Source organism: Eumetopias jubatus, unplaced genomic scaffold (genome assembly GCF_037043125.1).
Source record: "Eumetopias jubatus isolate StellerSeaLion01/CBP00866 unplaced genomic scaffold, mEumJub1_p1.0 scaffold_8, whole genome shotgun sequence".
NCBI lineage: Eukaryota > Metazoa > Chordata > Mammalia > Carnivora > Otariidae > Eumetopias > Eumetopias jubatus.
The window spans coordinates 62,616,403-62,638,667 of record NW_028274814.1 but is presented as its reverse complement, the minus strand read 5'-3'; the positions used below and the strand labels follow the sequence as shown (position 1 = coordinate 62,638,667).

Sequence of the window (22,265 nt, the reverse complement as noted above, 5' to 3'; positions counted from 1 at the left end):
CCGAAGTATCAAGTCATTGGCCCAATGAAAACTTTAATTTGTGTCAAAATGTCCCTAAACACAGAAGTAGGCTTGTTAGATCGGTTGGATCACTCATTTCTAATTCAGTTTTATGTCCCTGTGTGGACTCTTCTCTCCTCGGTTTTCAAATAGCTAGCCCAGGATTGTTGTGTTCTTATTTTCCTTTGGTTTAGAAAAATGCCATCCATAACCATGTTTAAAAGCTGAGTCTTTAGGCGCCTGGGTGGCTCAGTTGGTTAAGCGACTGCCTTCGGCTCAGGTCATGATCCTGGAGTCCCAGGATCGAGTCCCGCATCGGGCTCCCTGCTCGGTGGGGAGTCTGCTTCTCCCTCTGACCCTCCCCCCTCTCATGCTCTATCTCATTCTCTCTCTCAAATAAATAAATAAAATCTTAAAAAAAAAAAAGCTGAGTCTTTGGTTCTTGCTATAAGCTGATCAATGGTCTCTGGCCAAAGACCACCAGGAACGCACATGATCTTGAGCAAGTGGAATTAATTACGCATTGCACTTATAGCCCCGGGAACTGTGGGGCCTCTCAGAGGGTGTTAGAAAGAACCTATGGTAGGATTTGGGCTTGTATAAGATGGTTTTGGGAGGATTTAAGGAAGGGGGGCTTACTGTAGCTAGGAATGAATGCTGTCAGGAAGAGGAAGTATCTTAATACATTTTATCTATAGGGAGGGCAGATGAGAGCCAGGCTAAGGTTGTAAGTGCTAAAGAAGCAGCACTCATTTTAGGGGAGAGGGATCTTAGATAGTTTTTATGGCTTGGACAACCTTCACATTTTGTTGGTGTTCAGACATGACTATGGAGCAGCCATGTCTGATGTCAATGTTCTGTGAAATCATGCATGTTCACCGGAGGACAGTGTGGCCTGTCCGCAAGCGTCGGGGTGCCCTTGGCCACACTGAGCCTGCCTGATTATACCAGGCCAACCATCGGATGTCAGGGGTTGCTTTTTCTTTTTCTCAAGATCTTTATTTATGATATTCTACGTGACTTCCGTGTTGTATAGAACCAGGGGAGTTCTACTTCTTGCACCACCATTGACTTGTGCAGCCTTGGACATGTCAGATAGCCTTTCCTGAGACTCTGTTTCCTACCCGAATGATGGGATGAGGATGTTTGCCCTGTGTACGTCACCTATATGCCATGAGGTTAACATTCAATCAGATAAAAGGAAACTCTTTGAATAAAAGATGCTGGTAGGCTAAAAATGTACGTTGTTTCTATCAGAAGGGCATCACCCCAAAGCTTCAAATTGTGTAATTAAATTACATCTCTTTGCTTATCTCCTTCCAGCTACATACTATTTGGTGATGCTGCTGATGCTTCTGGGCAGAACTGAGTGGGAGAGATAGAGTAGGAAGGTTTATGAAGCAGCTCAGGGAATATAAGTAGTGAATCCATGAAGTTTGCTGTTTGTGTCCATTGAGCTTTTAGTTAGACTTCATAGACTTCTTTCCTTTATGTTCTGAAATACAAGTTCTTCATCCACCTCTAAAAGTGAGAAAGAGCACTTTTCTGTGAGGCTGTTGTTACCAGCAGTACTTTCATTGCATATAACACAGGTGCGTCTGCTTTGCCCTAGAAGTTTATGGCTGAATCTCATTGCCATCTCAGAGAGAGGTCCAACTGGAGACATTTGATTTCATTTTTTTCCCTATCCTTAATCCCTAGCTTGAAAGTAAATAAAACTGAAAATATGGAACAGTAAAGCTAATAATATGGCTTCTCATTTTATAGACCATTTGCCACCTAGCAATAATTATGTTTCTGCCTAAAAAAGAAAACAAAGGAGCAGTTAGAGCTTAGCGTGTGAAAAGTGAAATCAATTTCCCCAAACAGAATGCTATCTCACCTCAGATCTGGGTTCCAGTAACACTGAGTTCACTGTGACCATGCTAATTATTTTTCTTTCCAAATTTTCCTTTATGTTGTCTATTTAATATCCAGTTAATATTTTTCCTGTAATTTAGAAACCTTTATCAAAATGTTGCCTTCCACTTTTGAAGTCTCAAAGGTTAATGCATGGTGCCACTGAAATGAGGCGGTGTGTGTCAGAGCTCCCATTAACCCAAATTGCTGTATTTATTCTACAAAGGAGCCTATTATTTCCAATCTTACAAATGTACAGCATCCACAGGGACCCTGTAAACATTGGAACTGTGTCAAGCCCAGCTGGGGACCTGACAGTCATTAGTTCCTTCTCCTTGAAAGGCTGCATCTTTTCAAATGGCTCTTTGAAGGGGATTTTTTTTTTTTTTGGAATAACACCACCCATTTTCACATTACCATATTGAGGTGGAATGTGATCTGAGTTTTCAAGGGAGTGTCTTTGTCTATGCTGGGGATTCTCAAGCTCAGCAATACCGATAGATTGGCCCGGAGAATTCTTTGCTGTGGGGTGCTGTCCTTGGCACTGTCGGAGGTCTAGCAGATCCATGGACTCTGCTCACTAGATACCAGTTGTGGTCCACCCTGCTCTCAGTTGTGGCAACTAAAAATGCATCTGGAAATTGCCAAAGGTCCCCCCTGGGGTCCAGACTCTCTGCCCATTGGAGAACCACCAGTCTTTGTGTATAGACTTACATAAATAGCGGTGTTCTAGGAACCATGATACTTGGCTGAAATGTACTGGAAGATTCTATTTTATAGACTTTTTTTGGGAGAGAGTGGTGGGGGGGACCTGATTTTGAACAAAGACCCCCAAATTTCCTTGAGTTTATACTCTATATTCATCAGTGGTAAGGTGATAAGGAAAAGAACGGAAAAATGTCATAGTAGGAATGAGTTTAAGAGTAACAGAATCTTGGGTGCCTGGGTGGCTCAGTTGTTAAGCGTCTGCCTTTGGCTCAGGTCATGATTCCAGGGTCCTGGGATCGAGCCCTGTATCAGGCTCCCTGCTCTGCGGGAGGCCTGCTTTTCCCTCTCTCACTCCCCCTGCTTGTGTTCCCTCTCTTGCTGTGTCTCTCTCTGTCAAATAAATAAATAAAATCTTAAAAAAAAAAAAAAAAGAGTAACAGAATCTTAAGGAACCAGGCAAGAGAAGAAGCATCTGCAGCTTTAAATGGCAGGGTTGTCTGTTACATAAAGTCAGCCGTGAGAGCCCTGGAGGGTCTTACCAAAAACACAGATGCCTGCACGTCATGATGCTGCCTTGGCTGTGGCCGCATGTGGGTCTGCATCAGCCCCGAAAATGCATATACGTTCTTTCTTACAGAATGTCTCTGGCTCCCAGCAACAGAATTGCAACGTGATGTCTCTGCTAAAAATTCGATGACTCACAAATGAGTCAACAGAGAAGGTGTTATAGGAGGCTAAGGGCTGTGCCTCCTCTGGCAGGGCCCAGGACAGGTGGGAGAAGCCAGGAGAAGCCGGGAGAACCATTCATTTACTCGGCTGTTTTTTCATAAGGGGTTTTTTGACTTGTATAACCCGAGAGGCTGTGTGCCTTTCCTTCCAAGAGAAAACATCAGTTTTATAAGAGCCCAGCAGACTAGGTTAACATTCTGAGACTCTGCGTTCCCTAAATTGAGGGTTTTGGGTAGCTACCTGATATTAAATCTAACACCTGCTTAAGCTCTCTTGGACCTTAAATGTATTTTCATGATGCGAGAAGGGAAGGCATTTTGCTTCTGTAATTGTGTGTGTCTTGTTTCTTTCTTTTTTTTGTTTTGTTTTTTTTTGTGTGTGTGTGTGTGTCTTGTTTCTTACTTAAAAAAAAAAAAAGATACGGGTTTACAAACAAAAGCCACCGGCACACAATTTTGAACAGAACTGCCTTCATATTATAGGAATATAATACTAATTTTTCTTATAGATTGAAGCTTGATCCATACATTTAAAAATTATATATTTACAACTCATCATTCATGTTTTATTGTTTACAAATTTTGAGGGGCTGTCTTGAAATTTACTGTGGAACTGTTTATGAAGGGGAGTTTGTTAAGCAAATTAGCAGAGTATAAGAGATTAAAAGCAAAATGTATAGCACTGCTTTAAAAAACTGCAAAAGATGTTAGAAATTCTTTTCACCCATAAATAATTGTTATACTATTTATAAATGGAATTTATCTATTCATTAAATCTTCTTCCTCCCCCACCTCCCCCACCTCCCCCAGGGACCTAAGCAAATTATTTAGGGGTGTTGTGGTACATTCCACTTATCCTATGTAATTAAAATTAAACCATAGGTCTTAAATAGTATGAGTAATTCAGAGTGACCTCTTTTAATTAGCCCTAATAAATGGGTTTTTTTTCTGTGTTTGGAAAAAAACGTTATTGTTCATTATAAGAGTGTCAAAACAGAGAGGTTCCTGACTACTTTAGTTGGGAACCTATGTATTACCAAAGGGGGGTGGAGTAGGAGGACAATCTAGGAACCTGGATCTGCTTTCTTTTTATAAGGCTAGAAAATTTATTTTATGAACATTTCAAAAGGAGAGTATATACAGTAGGATTGACTTGTACTAAATGAACTTACAAGTGACTGATGTATAAACCACAATGCCAACTTTCAATTGCTAAGTAAATCTAAGTTGGGTTAGTTAGTGCATTTTCCTTGAAGTAAAATCTGTAGCAAAAGCTGTTATAATTAGAAGATTGGTGTGCAGGAGGCTCACGAAAGTAGATGACACATATTCTTTTTAGGGATATGGTATTCCTCTGAAAAGACCAGAATATTAATTTTTTGCATCTGCACTAGCAATGATGAGAGAAACTGCCAAATCCTGCTCACTGAATCTCTATTTATTTAGGTTACATGTTCATCTTCTATTAATAAAGCCTTTCTTCAAACATGGTTCAATATAATTGATTAAATTTTATTTTCCTTAATTAAAGTCATATTTTATTTGTGCCTTTCTAATAAACCACTGAAGCCACTTGTTCTCAAATCCCTTTGCCTACCTATTCGAAAAAATCCTTTGGGTTATTTCTACAATTGACTGATCTTATCCATTATTTCTGTGTTCCTATGTTAGGAAGCAGTCTTTTCTCACATGTATTAATTAATATTCATTATGTTGGTGGTTCTTTCTTTTGGCTGCAGTAGCACTGTAGAGTGTAAAAACCAGTTCTCTTATGATATTTCTTTGTGACTGTAATTCATCTGGTCTGTTTCTCCTCAAGTTTTCATCTTATGAGGATTATAACTAAAGCAAACTTCCTCTTCTTTCTTTTAGAATTATCACTTCCTCTTAAACCTTCCCCTTCCTCCTCTCTTGGTTTTCTTCTTCATCATAGTCATTATCATTTTCAATATCAGATGGCACCACCATTTTTACCATTGAGAAGGATTTCCTAGTTGCAAATGGTATTCTCCTGGGCCCTTTATAAGAGGATTCTATAGAACTTCTTGAGGCTTTCTTGGCTTTAGCTATTTGCAGCCAGGCAGAAGTGTGGTTCTTGTGTCACCATTATGTTCCAGGCAAAATGCTTCTTTGCCATCCATATCTTAGTATAACCCCTGAATTTTCTTGTTGAGCTACATGGCAGACATCAGTGAAACAGCATCCTTCAGAGTTAGTCTGTTCGTTCACTTGTTCCTTCCTTCCGTTTCTTTCTTTCCTTCCCCCTCTCCCTCTCTTCCCTCCTTCTCTTCCCACTCCCTGTCCTTTCCTCTCCCCTTCCTCCCTTTTTTCCTCCCTCCCTCCCTTTCTGCCTTCCTTTCTTCCTTCCACAACTTTGAGATATAATTTACATACCATAAAATTCTCCTATTTATAAAAATATATAACTCGGTGGTTTTTAATACAGAGCTCCAAAATTATAGCCACTATCAAATTCTACAACATTATTTTTCTCCTGCAGGAGAAAGCCTAAATCCATTAACAGTCACTCGCCCTCCTCCCCTCCCCCAGGCCCTGGCAGCCATGAATCTATTCTCTCTAAGGATTTGTCTATTCTGGACATTTCGTATATGGGCTCATAGAATATGTGGACTTCTGTGTCTGACTTCTTTCACTTAGCATAATGTTTATATACTGCATTTTGTTTATCCATTCATTATTTGATGGGCGTTTGGATTGTGTCCACATCTTGGCTTTTATAAATGCTGCTGTGAACATCCATGGACAAGTTTTGGGGTGGAAATATATTTTCATTTTTCTTGGATAGGTACCTAAGACTTAGAATTATTGGTCATATGTTTAACGTTCTGACAAACTGCCAAACTCTTCTGAAATGGCCACACCATTTTATGTTCCCCCAGCAATATATGACTGTTAAAATTTCTCTGCATTCTCACTAACACTTGTTATTGTCTGTCTCTTTGGTTATAGCTGTCCTAGTTCATTTTACTAATTAGTAATGACGTTGACCATCTTTGCATGTGTTTATTGGCCATTTGAATGTCTTCTAGGAGGAATGTCTATTCAAATCTTTTGCTCAATTTTTTAATTGGGTTGTCTTTATTATTGAGTTGTAAATGTTCTTTATACCTTATCAGATATATGACTTACAAATATTTTCTCTCATCCTGTTTTTTTTTAAAAATAGGGCAGTTTTAGGTTCATAGCAAAATTCAGTGGAAAGTACATGTTTCCATATACCCCCTGCCCCCACACAGCTGCCCCCATACCAACATTTGGCACCAGAGTGGCACATTTGTTACACTAATTAACCTACTTGAACATATTATTACCACCCAAAATCTGTAGTTTACATTAGAGTTCACTCTTGGCATTGTACAGAGTTCTCTGAGTTTTGATGAAAGTAGCCATCATTTGACATGCATCCATTATTATAATATCATACACAATAGTCTCACTGCTCTAAAAATCTTATGTGCTCTGTCTTTTCATTCCTTTCTCCCCTCTACTCCCTGGCAACCATTGATCTTTTTATTGTCTTCATAGTTTTGCCTTTTTTGGAATGTCATATGGTTGGAATCATACCGTAGGTAGCCTTTTCAGACTGGCTTCTTTCACTTGGCAATATACATTTTAAGGTTCTGACATGTCTTTGTGGCTTGATAGCTCATTTCTTTTTAGCACTGAATAATATTCCATTGTCTGGATGTCCCACAGTTTGTTTATCCATTTGCCTCCTGCAGGACATCTTGGTTCCTTCCATGTTTTGGCAATGACAAGTAGAGCTGTTATAGACATCTATTTCCAAGTTTTTGTGTGCATATTTTGGTAAATACTAAGGAGCATGATAGCTGGGTCATATGGTACAGTTTATGTTTTGTTTTGTGGGAAGCCACCAAACAGTCTTCCAATGTAGCTGTGTCATTTTGCATTCCCACCAGCAATGAGTGAGTTTCTGTTGCTCCACATCCTTGTCAGCATTTGGAGTCCTCAGTGTTTTGGATTTATTCATTCTAATAGGTGTGTGTGTGTGTGTGTGTGTGTGTGTGTGTGTGTGTGTGTGTGTGGTTAGCTCATTGTTGTGAGTGGCATCTCATTATGTAATTTGCAACTCCCTAATGACATATGATGCTGAGCATCTTTTCATATGTTTATTCGCCACCTGTATGTCTTTTTCAGTGAAATGTCTGTTCAGGTCTTTAACCCATTTTTAAATGGGGGAATTTGTTTTATTTATTTATTTTTAAAGATTTTATTTATTTATTTGAGAGAGAGAGAATGAGAGATAGAGAGCACGAGAGGGAAGAGGGTCAGAGGGAGAAGCAGACTCCCTGCTGAGCAGGGATTCTGATGTGGGACTCGATCCCTGGACTCCAGGATCATGACCTGAGCCGAAGGCAGTCGCTTAACCAACTGAGCCACCCAGGCGCCCGGGAATTTGTTTTATTAATGCTGAAGTTTGAGAGTTCTTTGTATGGTTTGGGTAACAGTCCTTTATTAGATAAGTATTTTTGCAAATATTTTCTCCTCATTTGTGGCTTGTCTTTTCATTCTCTTGACAGTGTCTTTCACAGAGCAGAAGAAACTGGTTTTCATGAAAACTAATTTATTAGCTGTTTCTTTCAGGAGTGGTGTCCTTAGTGTTGTATTTCTCTTGTATACTCCTGTTTTTCTTCTAGAGTATCACATTCATTTCCCTTTCCTTTGCCCTGTTTCTACCTTTCCATTCTATTTCTCTTTCCTTGAGGATCTTCCTCCTAATCCATTTTGAGGGTTGAAATGCAGGAAATAAACAGAACTGTACAAAGGCTCTCCAAATTTCAGTAGGGAATAACTAAAATGAAACCAAATGTTTTCAAGACCCAGAAGAATAAAATCCAAATGATAGAATTTCACTTGAGTAGCTACTGTCAGAAATTTATTTGGGAAGAACTCTTAGCTCACAGATGGTCTTTAAAGAGCCTTCCCAATCTCAAGATTCAGAAGCCTAATTTTATGTTACCTGAGCAGTCATCTCCCCCAATTCATTTGTCTGACCAGGCTACTCTTATTGGGTTATTTAAAGACATTTAGATTTTCTTTTCTCAGGATATGAGGATGTTTTTGTCCCTCACAGAATTTGTCTTCAATTCAGACTTCCATTCCCTCAACTCAGATCACTGTGAAAATGTGTCTCATGACTCATGAGAATTTTTTCAGGAGCCCTAAGGAAGGTTCTTAGTTGTGAGTTCTTTCCTACCCTTTGAGGAGTAACTCAGTGAGTATTTGAGGCTCAGGCCAGGTCACTGGCTTTGGTTCACTTGCATTAAGGGGTGGCTAGTTGAATTTGGGGTTGAGCCTTCACTACCACAACCCACTGCTCCCTTCTCCTTTCCTTCTCCTCCTTCCTTTTTCTCTCCTTTTCCCCTCTCTTTGCCTTTCCTCATCCTTCGTCAACTGTAGGTAACCGCACTCATCTCTTTGTCTGAAGGCAATAATAATATTCATCTTCCTCTCTTTCAAATTTTTGTTGTAAGATTAGTGAGAACAACAATGGCTTTGGTATCATGAGAAGCTTTGTGTAAATTCAAAAATATGGTTTGCTTTCTGTTTTGGCATTTTTTTTCCTTCTATCTCTACATTCCCTTAAAATATGCTGTAAGTTAGTTAAGTGTGCTTTTTTCCTGATCAATAAGTATAGCTTATACTTCCTGATTAGAAACAACTATTACGGGGGTCAAACTACCTGGGGACAGTCTTCCAGACTTCTGCTTTCATTTAACTCTGAATTTTGGTCTCTGTAGAAGACATATAAGTCAAAGATTTCAGGAGCTACCAGGTGCTTCTGGGTTATGTGAGGTTTAGCACCTAACAGTCTTGCTCCTGCTTAGGAGCCCCGGCGGTTCCTCTGCCCATTCACAGTTCGGTGGTGCTACCAATTTGCACACCATTTTCAGAAGACATCAGAATGAAACTGCAAAGGAAATGATATTCCCAATCTTGGGATGGAAGTTCAAGTGAATGTTTTGGAATGATTGGGTGTAAAATCTCGTTGTCATAGTGGCCATTAAACACCTGCTTGTTGTTGGGCATGGACTGCTTTCATCTGCCTTTCAAACACCCCTTCTCTTCCCTACTTCAATTCAACTTCTTGTGATGGTACAGTGACACTTTTTCTCTCTCTCTCTACTTTTTTCATTTAAAAATTTCATTTCTTTCAATAAATATGTGCAAGTAATTATATTTATGTATGTAATTACCAATCTTGTATTACTTTTGCTGTATCACTTTTTGGTTTCTTGTGCATCATATTCTTCCACAGGGATTGAGACTTTGTTCAAGTAAAAATATATAATTACCAATCTTATGTGGTTGCCAGCTTAAAATGGGATGTTTCTCTCTCCCAATTATGTTCTGGGAGTTAGTCAGGAACTTTGAGACACTGCCATGTTGATTCTTGAATTTATGAAATCTAGATGATTCTACACACTATTTCTTCTCTGTTTTTTTAAATGTGGAGTGATCAAAACTACTATGTAAATAGTTTTAAGTTTTAAGACAAGGTAAGGGAACACAACTATTATGACTGTTAGTGTTTTGATAATTTGCCCAGATCAAGCCTTCCCTCTAGGAGTGTGTGACTTATCACTATTGATAATAATTACCTCCAGGGCTGTCAGGCCTGACCTGCTCTCTCTGGATGACGTGAAACAGACATCTCCATGATCCAATGAAGAAATAATGGACAGATTTAAACCTTATCTCCTGATTAATTGGATAATTTAATAAGAAAACTGCTAAAAGTAAATAACTTTGTACCTCCTCAATAGAGAGATGGAGATCTTCCAACTTCAAAGAAGAAACGCCAGGCCGGGGAGAAGATTATGTATACTTTAGTGTCAGTCCCACATGGAAATGACATTGCATCCCTTTTTGAACTGGATGCCACAACTCTTCAGAGAGCTGACTGCCTGGTTCCAAGGTAAAAAAAAAAAAAAAAAAAATATATATATATATATATATATACACATACATACACACACATATATATTGTTAAGCCATATATACAATAAACAATATACAATATACAATAAATAAAAAGATTTCTTTGAGTAATTGTAATGGTAGGTAAGGAATTACCATATAATGTTAATAGAATTTTTGTGATATCAAAGGAGCAAGCATAAGTAAAGAACCACTGTGTAAAAATAATGCCTCTTTTGTGAGAAGATTCACATAGTTTATTTTATTCTCATAAATAATTAAAATGTGCAGGATCAAAGAAATTCTGAAAATTCATAAGAATTATTCTTATTACTTGTAAGGCCTTTGGTTACTAACATGAAAAATGATCTAGGAGCGTTTCTATTAATACTTATATCATTTATTTCTATTATGTCAAATTCCAACTTTCTTTTATTCATTCATTTATCCATTCATCCATTTGTTCATTTATTTAGTCATTCAGCCAATAAATTTTTATTGGACTTAATAGACATTGCCCTTGGCGTCGGGAATGGAACTGAACAAACTTAAATTCAAATGAGGAAGTAAGGCAATAGACAAATAAACATAAAATAGAAGGCCAGGTAATATAAATGCTTTGGAAAAAAAAATTGCAGAGAGAGTTGTATTAGGTATGACTGTTCAGAAACGGCCTCTCTGATTTAGGACATTTGAGAAAAGACCTGAATGTTTTGAGAGATCAATGCCTCTCCCCATCAGGAATGTTTCAAGCAGCAGGAACATGAAACAGAAAAATCTTAAAATTTATTAGGTGTGCTGAAGGACCAGCTAGGAAACCAACTAGACCGAAGTGAGTGATGGGTGAGAAAGTGGAACTGGTAATGAGGTAGCCAGAATTTACTGTAAGAGAATGTCTTACATTCTTTTGCTTGGATTCGATTATTTTAATTAAGCTCTTTTTGCCCTGCAACTGTCTATCTCCCAACAGTTGTGCTGTGCACTATGATGCATTCTCTAGGTGTATGGAGGAGTCTTGCCCATATCAATAGATCTAGTGGGATGGTTCTAAATCGTCCTTGATAGGGCGCCTGGGTGGCTCATTCGTTAAACGTCTGCCTTTGGCTCAGGTCATGATCCCAGGGTCCTGGGATCAAGCCCCACATCAGGCTCCCTGCTCAGCAGGAAGCCTGCTTCTCCCTCTCCCACTCTCCCTGCTTGTGTTCCCTCTCTCACTGTGTCTCTCTCTGTCAAATAAATAAATAAAATCTTTAAAAAAAATAAATTGTCCTATATAGAGCGTTATTGTACTTGGCCTTGGGAAGATGGCAGTAGTTATACTGAAGGTACCTATACAAGATGCAGACACCGTTGTGTAGGTTACTTCCAGGGAGGATCACTGCACTAGCACTGTCAAGAAACTTTGCTTCCCAAGGTGTTTCCTGGTTATGCTTGTTCATGGGAAATGCTGGCCAGTCTTGGCTTTATATCAGCTGTCACTCATGCTTTCCTGTTCCACTGTTATAAGCCTATAAAGAGATCCCATCTGAGGGTTTTCCCTGATCCAGGTTGCTGGCCTTCTCTTCGGAGCACTGGAATCTTGATCAATCCTTACTATAACTTTAATCATTTTAGATTTTAACTCAGCAAAAATGGCATCCCCCTTGAACTCTAACCAAGAAAGTTTACATAAGAAAATGACTTTGAATTTCACTAGAAAGTGCACAGACCCATGATAAGTGGTTGATTAAAGGTAAATTTAGTGGCAAATGAGAGGTAAATTAGTGGTAAATTTCTGATTATTTGTTCAAGGATTGGTTTGTGCTATTTTAGATTTTTGAAATTCAGTTTCTATTGTATCTATCTTTATGAATGAGCAGAACCATGATGCTGAGTGACTTGCTCTTTCCCGGAGGCCCTTGTTTTATTTGGTTCCGTCTTATTGACCTTAATGCTTTTTACCTCATATGATTTATTTATGCCTTATATTTCCTACCTAACTCTCAGCAACTTGGAGGCATAGAACTTACCACAATGCTTTTGTTTGAACAGATATTTTTACACGTATTTGTTAAAGAAATGATGATAATAAAAGATTCACTAAAATGATAATGTTTGAGTTGGTTGAAGTTCTAGCTGTCCTTTCTCAGGTATTTCCTCACAGTTCACATAGAGTTGATTCTTGTTTTCCCCAGTACATTGAATTAGCAAATACTGAGCCATTGTTCCTAGAAGAAATACGGGGTTAGGTTCCTGTGAGCCTCTTGTCACAATATTTTCATCGGTCACTACCACATAACCTTGTGTTAGGTGTATTTTTGTTTAAAGACACCTTATTTAATATGTGTTGTTGATTCATTAACATCGAACTTACAGCCATCAGCACTATAACTCATGCCCGAATGAAGCTTATCTAACACGAGCATTTTCTCCATAAGGCACATTGCAGCCTTGTCCTTAGGATCACTGGACAGCTGTTCAGCCCTATGCTTGGGACTGTTTTAAGCAGCAAGCTCATTGGCAAAAAGCACAGAAATGTGGAGAAACATGTTACTAACTAGACCATAAAAAGGACGCTTGTTTATAGTATAAGCAGAAATGAGAAGGCAGAGCATTGCCTTGTTCATCCTCACTGGGAATGTGCCCAGTGGGGACTCAAATTTTTTGCCACTCTGTCCATGTCTGAGAAGATTGCAAAAATGCCCTGACTGTTGATTTTGGGGTTACAAATACATTTTAGTGAGTAGGTGAATTCACAAGTACAGAATCGGCAAATAATGAAGATTGGCTGTATATACTTTTACATGCAGATGATTAAGCTACAGAAGGGCCTATGATCAGATAGCAGTGTTAGCTGAGGTGGCTACTTAGTCAGTGGTTCTCACATTGGCATTGCCTGGAGAGGCTGCTAAAAGACTCACTGTTGGCCCTACCTTCAGCGTTTCTGATTCAGAGACCTGGGATGAAGCCTCAGAATTTGCATTTCTTTTTTTTTTTTAAGATTTATTTATTTACTCCAGAGAGAGAGAGAGAGAGAGAGAGAGAGAGAGAGAGAGCATCTGAGAGAGCAGGGGAGCAGGAGAGGTAGAGAGAGAGAGAGACAGAAACCCAAGCAGACTCCATGCCAAAGCATGAAGCCTAACACAGGGCTGGATCTCATGACCTTGAGATCACGACCTCAGCCAAAACCAAGAGTTGGTACTTAACCGACTGTGCCACCCAGGCACCCTGAATCTCCGTTTCTAATAAGGTCCCAGGTGATGCTGATCCTGCTGGGCCAGGGACCACACTTTGAGAACTACTGGTCTAGGTAATAATACCACATGCTTTGAAATAGTCTTTGACTCAGAACTTTTTCTTAAACCAGACTGATCTATACTTGAGGCAATTACTAGTCTGAAATATTTTCATATCATGTATGAAACTGTTAAAATATGTTAATATGTAAATGTGCTAATTTTTTATAATCTATTTTTTGTATTTTGCTTTTAGGAACTCATATGTCCGGTTGAGGCATTTATGTACCAACACGTGGGTAACAAGTACTAGTATCCCCATAGACACAGCTGAGGAGAGACCTGTTATGTTGAAGGTAAATGTTCTTGCGTGGTTTAATTTTTAGCCAGATGTTGTGTGGTTAGGATCAGGGGGTGATTGACACGGTCCTTACAGTCCATCTTCACCAATATTAGAGATTGTTGCAATTAATTTCATCACGTATTCATTCTGCCAGCTGCTTAGGTAGCTGAACAAAGTGGCTTGGCTGCTGGAAGGCTGTGATTCTGGAGGATGCAGCACACATACACAAGTCGTAGGGGCAGCACGAGGAAAGGGGGGAAGATTTCAGGAGTGCATTCTCTCTACTCTGTTGACACTGAAGCAAAGGGCGAGGGTGAGAGGATATGGTTCTAGGTGGGCTTTGGGAACGAGGCAGGAACTGGGCATAGAAAGTCTGTGTATCCCTACAGTCTTTCTTAGTGGGAGATGCATGTGGATGAGCTAGTCCTGTCTTATATTTCTTAAACAGTATTAAGATGTGTTAGGACCTGAAAAATACTGCATAGTTATTTAAAAAGACAACTGATCTGAATGGAAAAAACACATTGCAGATTGGAACTTGCCAAACAAAAGAAGATAAAGAAGCATTTGCCATTGTGTCTGTCCCGTTGTCTGAGGTCCGAGACTTAGACTTTGCCAATGATGCAAATAAAGTGCTGGCGACCACAGTTAAAAAGCTGGAAAATGGTACAATAACTCAGAATGAAAGGAGGTTAGTAACTTTTTAAATGGCTCTTAAATCATCAAGAGTCAGTTGTCAACTCTTGTGGTAAACCTCAAGTGAATGAATGACTCTAAGGGAATATTTAGAATGTCTCCATAGCAGCACACCTGCTTCCGAATGAGCGAATCATGGTGAGTGAATGAAAATGGTGACATTAAAATCTGGTGGAATATTCACTTTTTCCATTTTAGCTTGGCTTGAAGACAGTTGTTTTTTTACTCGCCAATCTTTCCTTTTAAATGTTTCATAAAAGACTTGGGTTTAATATTTATTTAATATTTGGGTTTAAGAGTTATAAAAGTCCTAAAAGAAGTTTTATGTTTTTGTATTCTTATTTATTCAAGACACATTGTCTGCTCCTGTACCACAAAATAAATATACTAGAAAACAATCTGCAAGGTATAGCACCTTGCCCTTATAACTCCCACAGAGAAACTGGATCCTCGATTCTTCAACTCTGGTTCTAGAGATAGTTGAGAAAGAGAATGCCACTGATAGCTGTCAATTATATCATTCCTACTTTGTATTGGTCCTGTAAATATATTTTATCTACTCCTTCAAATAGTCCTGAGTTGAACATTATTCTCATTTTATGTAAATGGGGGATTTGATCATGTGTGGTTTTAAAGCCTATATGTTTTCAGTGCACCAGAACACAAGCACTCTCTATATTTTCCTACCTGATGGTCCGCTACATACCTTTACATTTGAACAAGAAAAAGCTATTTGCCAATTTCCTGGGCATTCCTACATTGGAACTCTCATCACAGCTGGGGAGACGATAATTGGTATAAACACTTTGGAAAATAGTTTGACAGTAACTTGCAAAGTTAAAGCAATCACTCCTCATATAAGCAGAAGCATGCAATGCGTGTTCTGTGACTAGCTCATTTCACATAGTGTAATGTCTTCTAGGTTCACCCATGTTGTCACATGTGACAGGATTTCCTTCCTTTCTAAAGCTGAATAATATTCCGATGTATGTGTGGGAAGGGGGGAATGAAGAGTTCTTGTTTAATAGGTATAAACTTTCATTTATACAAGGTAATGTGTTGTACGACATTGTACCTGTAATTAACAATACTGTAATGTGCCCTTAAACATTTGTTAAGAGGGTAGATCTCATAAGCGTTCTTACCACACACACGCACATGCACACACACTCCATGACTCACCAATTCTTCCCCTAGGCTGCATGTTTTTGAACATCTGTCCAAAAGAAGCCCCTACATGTATGCACCAGGACACATGTTTAAGAATGTTCAGCCTTATTATCAACAACCCCAGACTTAAAAATACATCTAGTGTTCATCACCAGTTGAATAGGTGAATACAATTTTGGTAAGTTCATGTGATGGGATACAGTATAGCAATGACAGTAAATGAACTGCATCTATGTGTAACAACATGGATAAATACAATAAACTTCAGATTGAGCAAGAATTAGACACAGATACATTCACTGTGATACTATTTGTACAGTTCAAAAGCGAGCAAAATCAGATTCTATTTCTTTGGAGTGCTTAAGCAATTGGCAGAGCTCTAAAGAAATGCAAGAAAATAATTGTCAAAAAAATCAGGATGGTGTTCCCCTTAGAGGAAAAGGATTCAAGGAGGCTTCTGCTGTGTTCCATTTCCTGCTCTGGGTGGTGGCTTTTTGGGGTCCCCTTAGAAGTATTCCACAAACTAAACATTTATGTTTTATGAACTTTTAGATGTATCTTACAATACAAAGGAACAAAAATCCAACTTGCTTTTTCCCCCCCATCTGTAGAAAAACATCACAAATAGGCAAACAAATGGGATAGCTGTTTCTCAGCTTACTTTCTATTCTTACCTCTGTTTTGCCCCTCACAAACGTGAATTTGAAAATCATTCTTGTATATTCAATTGTACCCCAAACCTTGTTGGAGAAAAAAAATGAAGGCCAGAAGCTGAAACCACAGCCCTGCTCTTCTGGACTATAGATAATTAGATATCTGAGCTGGATCACAATGTGTGATGGAATCCAGTGTGCAAATAGCACTTTTTATCTGCCTGTTATTTGTCTGTCAGTGCTTCCTTTTGATGAATCCATTTCTTTGTCTCTGTCACTCACATATGCACAGAAATTTACTCAGCCTCACTTAAAAACTCTCCCTTGCTATCAGTAAGGTGTTTCTTGAAGAAAAGGACAAGTGAAGAGCAGATATGAGCTCTCCTCCGTTGCTAGTTGTAACCCTGAGCAAGTTGTTCGTCACTTTCTGCCAGAGAGAATCTTGACCCCCTCATGATTCTTAAAGGATGGTGTGCTGGACCCAGGGCTGACCAGGGATCATGCATTTTTGTTTCTCCTGTTTCTTTCCCCATGTTTTAGAGTGAGAAACATCAAAGCAAAGAGAAATATGCCTGAGAAATACGAAGTTGCAATTATTGATCTTCATTTAGTAATTTTAGGAAAGTCATCTCGCATCAAAATTCATTCAAAGCTGCCAGTCAGTACAGTGGAACTTATTGGCGTACTTGAATGCATCTACGTTATTTTCTCTGTTTTAGAATTCAATATAAAATTCTTTCTGAAAATACCTCACAACTCTGACTTTTTTCTCCTCTGGAGAATGAGGTTATTATTAGATCTTCTTTTACTCAAAACCAGAAAGAATGAGACAAGGTCAGAGGGAAGGTGTTAGAATATTGCAGATCTAGCTCAAAATGTCGGTGTTGTTTGAATTCTCTCTCCTGGCTCCCCCTCTGCTCGCCCCAGGAATGGCCTCTAGAGGCGCAAGCTCATATGCTATGCTCCAAGATCCTCGACCTCAGATATTTTTCAGTGGAATTTTCTGATCTTACTGTGCATAGTTGCACCAACAAAATAGAGCGTGTTGGGAACATATTAGGGGGTGGGAGAGGAGGTAGAATGAATGGGGGTTAACTGCTGTTCAGAGCTGGAAGAAGTGATGCATATAATCATAAACCAGAATTTCTGCACCAGGTTTTGCCTCTGAGGGTCCAGAGAAAGATGTGGGCTTCCTCAGCTGCATTTATAGTTCAGAGCTGTAATTAGTTCATGTTTCGTGAACTCCTGGCATATGCCAGGCACCGGGACATGCAGCATGCACACACACTCCTAAGGAGGTAGTAAACAGCGCAGACTATGGCCGTGTTTTTACGCAGTTTACTGGTTTGAGGTTGGTTCTAATTCCTTGAGATAGAAACTCAGGATCTAGAATAGTGGTCATCTCACATGGAATCACCAGTTTGTTCGTTTGTTTTTTCAGATCAGACATCCTTGTAATTCGAAGTTAGTATCTTCCTTAGCAATGTCATTTGTCCTTAAATTTTGTTTGCCTGATAGTACTATTGCTACAGTAGTTATCTTTTGTTGAGTATTTGTCTAAAGCCTCTTTTTGAGTATCAGTTTATTTCAGATTTCCTGGTCATTTTGTTTTAGTAATGTCTCTTGTGAGCGGCAGAGAGCTAAGATTTTATTTTTATTTTTTTATTCTTTTTAAATCTTTTAAAAAAGGTTTTATTTATTTATTTGACAGAGAGAGAGAGGGAACACAGCAGGGGCGGTGGGGGAGGGAGAAGCAGGCTTCCCACGGAGCGGGGAGCCCGATGCGGGGCTCGATCCCAGGACCCCAGATCCTGACCTGAGCCGAAGGCAGACGCTTAACAACTGAGCCATCCAGGTGCCCCATATTTTTTAATTTTTTTAAAGATTTATTTATTTATTTGAGAGAGAGAAAGAAAGAGAGTGAGTGCACAGTGTGGGGAGAGGCAGAGGGAAATGGAGAGAGAGAGAATCTCAAGCAGACTCCCCGCTGAGCACAGAGCCCAATGTGGGGCTCCATCTTATGACCCTAAGATGATGACCTGAGCCGAATTCAAGATTTGGATGCTCAATTGACCGAGCCACCCAGGAGCCCCCAGAGAGCTAGATTTTAAAAATCTAATCTGATCCCTTTCTTTCCTCCCTCTAGGTGGGCAGTTTGTTCTCTCAGTCCTCAGATTGATTTCTTGGGTCTTCAGAATGATTTGGTACTTATATAGATGTGTTCGAGGGATAAGACAAGCATAGGGTCCCCCTACTACTCCACCATTTTAACTCCTCACCTAATTTGATCCCTTTCATCTGGAGCCCCCATCTTCCAGTAATTCTCCAAAAAGACCAACACAAAGGGAAAGAGGAGGGGTACCTGCTATATTCTCTAGGCCTTTTAGAAAACATGGACTGGTTCCTTTGGCCACGTACATGCAAATCTACAAGAAAGGTGATATTGTGAACATCGAGGGAATGGGCACTGTTCAAAAAGAAATACCCACACACGTTACCATGGCAAAACTGCAAGAGTCTACAACGTTACCCAGCATGCTATTGGCATTGTTGTAGACAAACAAGGGCAAAACTCTTGCCAAGAGGATTAATGCATATTAAGCACTCGAGTAGAGATAGCTTCCTGCACAGTGTGAAGGAAAATGATCAGAAAAAGCAGGAAGCAGAAGAGAAAGGTTCTTGGGTTCAACTGAAGCTCCAGGCTGTTCTGCCCAGAGAAACACACTTTGTTAGAACCAATGGAAGGGAGCCTGAGCTTCGGGAACACATTCCCTATGAATTCACGGCATGATAAGTATAAAAATAATAGAAGACCTGAGGACAATAAGTGAATAAAAAAATGAAAGTCTAATCTGATAGTCTTTAAATTACTTTGCATTTAAGAAATAATGTGTTTAGGGGAGCCTGGGTGGCTCAGTTGGTTAAGCGTCTGCCTTCGGCTCAGGTCATGATCTCAGGGTCCTGGGATTGAGCCCCATGTCTGCCTCCCTACTCAGTGGGGAGCCTGCTTCTCCCTCCCCCTTCCCCCTGCTCCTTCTCTCTCTGGCTTACTCATTCTCTCTCTCTCAAATAAATGAATAAAATCTTTCTTTTTAAAAAGAAATAATGTGTTTGTATTTATTCTAATTTTTTTCTTTAGTATAGCTTTTTTTCTTTTCCCTCTATTTTCTTCCTTTCTGTTAGATTGGTAAAGTTTATATTTTCTCTCCATTTTTCCTTTTCCTCTACTGGTTTAAAAGCTTTGGGTCACGTTGCTATTCTTTAGCAATTGCCTTTAAGTTCTTGTCATACATTTTAACTGCATAACTGCATATTTCCTATAAAATTTGAAGCTATTAGATATTTATTTCTTCTGCTCATGAGAGAAAAGCACCTTCTGCTCATGGGAGAAAATGCACTGATATTCTCTTTCTCATCTTTCTTGGAATATTTGTCTAAAACCATAGTTCTGTGTTATTTTTTTTCATTTAAAATTTTTATTTTATAATAGTTGATATCTACAAAGGAGTATATGTATCCTATAAATTATGATATATTATCTTTTTTATTAAAAATTTTTATTTCTAAAAATCATTTTTACTATGAATTGTATTTCTTGTTTCTCTTCTGCTTGCTTTTATTTCTTGCTTCTCATTTCTTCTCTCTGGGTTCATTTTTCTTTTTGTTGAAATTTATTTAAAGTCATTCAGTCAGGGTCTATGGGTTATAAATCTTCTGAATTTTTAAATATATGAAAATACATTTATTTTACTGCCACTCTTAAGTGCTACTTTAACTACATATAGAATGTTAACTTGACAGTTATTTTCCTTTGGTATTTTAAAGTTATAATGTAATTATTTTCAGACATATTTTGTTTTCATTAAGAAGTCTTTTGCTGATAGAATTTTTACCTTTTTGACCTTTTTTCTTTACTTTTTGTTAATTTTGTACATTTTTTCTTTGTGTTTGATGTCCTGAAGTTTTACTCCGGTGTGTTTACAAGGAAATTTTTAATGCATTTTTAAAAATTGAGGTACAGGGGCACCTGGGTGGCTCAGTCGTTAAGTGTCTGCCTTCAGCTCGGGTCATGGTCCCGGGGTCCTGGGATCGAGCCCCGCATCGGGCTCCCTGCTCAGTAGGAAGCCTTCTTCTCCCTCTCCCTCTACCCTGCTGCTTGTGCTCCCTCTCTCGCTGTCTCTCTCTGTCAAATAAATAAATAAAATCTTTAAAAAAAAATTGAGGTACAGTTGACATACAACATTCTATTAGTTTCAGGTGTATAACATAATTCTTTGATATTTGTGTATATCGTGAAATGATCACCACATTAAGTCTAGTTAACATCTGTCACTGTACAGACTTAGGGAAATTTTTTTTCTTGTGATGACAGCTTTAGAGATTTACTCTCATGGCAACTTCCAGATATATCATACAGTATTATTAACTGTTGCTGCTATGCTGTACATTATACCCTCAGGACATTTTTTTATAACTGGAAGTTTGTACCTTTTGACTTTCTTCACCCATTTCACTCACTCCTTACCCTTCACCTCTGGCAACCACCAATTGGTTCTCTGTATCTATGAGTTCATTAAAAAAAATTTTTTTTTAACATAAGGAAATTTAATTTTTTTTCCCCACCTGACCTTTAAGGTATGCTTTTACTCTGTATACTTATATCTTTCTTTAATTCTGAAAAATTTTCAGCCATTTTCTTTCAAATGCTACCTCTTTATCTTTTCCCCCTTTGCTCTCTCTCTTAGAACTCCTATTAAATGTATGTTGGATCCTCTTAATTCATCCTCCTTATCCCTTAATTTTTTATAATTTTCCTTTTTTAAATCTCTCTGTGCTCCTTTCTGGATCGATTTTTTTGATACTGTCTTACAAATCACTAATTTTTATTAGAATAGTGTGAAGAATAGTTTACCTCCATGAATTAGATTTTTATTTAAGTGATTATAATTTTATTTCTCAGGTTTCTGTTGGTTCTTTTGTGTATCCACCTGTTCATTTGTATCTGCCTTTTTAAGATATGTTTGTCTTTTTCATATATAAATACAAACTTTCTTTATCTCTTTGGTGATTGAAAAAACTTATTTAAAAGTTATTTTGAAATTGTTCTGTTACTTGCATTTTGTTGGTAATGAATTGGCCTCTTGATTTTTTTTTAAGATTTTATTTATTTATTTGACAGAGAGATAGAGAGAGAGCACAAGTGGGCAGAGAGGCAGGCAGAGGGAGAGGGAGAAGCAGGCTTTCCACTGAGCAGGGAGCCTGATGTGGGGCTCAATCCCAGGACCCTGGGATCATGACCTGGGCTGAAGGCAGACGCTTAACCAACTGAGCCATCCAGGCGCCCCTCTTGATTTTTTTAAAAAGATTTATTTATTTATTTGAGAGAGAGAGAACCCTCAAGAGAGCACCAGTTGGGAGAGGGGCAGAGGGAGAGAATCTTCAAGCAGAGTCCCCACTGAGCACAGAGCCCAACATGGGGCTCTGTCCATGACCCATGAGATCATGACCTGAGCCAAAATCATGAGTCGGACACTTAACTAACTGAGTGACCCAGGCACCCTGGCCTATTGATTTTTACATATGATGGGTCTGGCTTCATGTCCATTTTCATCAAGTGCTTTGGAATTTGACTATGCAGGCTCTTCGGTGGGTGGTTTTTGCTTTTCCTTTCTCTACATTTGCTTATCTCCTCTATCAGTTTCATGGTTGCCTCCACTTGGCACGTCTAAGCTAGTTCAAAGCCAGATCTGAAATTGAGGACTAAGAGTCCATGTCTTACGGTAATTTGAGGCTCAGCTGTTGAGATCACAGGTGGCGGGGTCCAGTCCTATCGTGAGTTTCCTCTCTTCCTCCTACCACCACATAGCCAGAGCTGAAAAGAGGCCACCAA

General features: G+C 38.9%; 1 protein-coding gene across 1 annotated transcript in view; it reads left to right on the top strand.

Moving 5' to 3' along the window:
• The window catches only part of ITPR2 (inositol 1,4,5-trisphosphate receptor type 2), a 499,992-nt gene that overhangs the window by 127,737 nt on the left and 349,990 nt on the right, over positions 1–22,265 (top strand). The window contains exons 11-13 of the mRNA XM_028113213.2: positions 10,145–10,296; positions 13,770–13,869; positions 14,387–14,547. Of these exons, the coding sequence (XP_027969014.1) occupies positions 10,145–10,296; positions 13,770–13,869; positions 14,387–14,547 (413 nt within the window). The remainder of the gene's footprint in view (positions 1–10,144; positions 10,297–13,769; positions 13,870–14,386; positions 14,548–22,265) is intronic.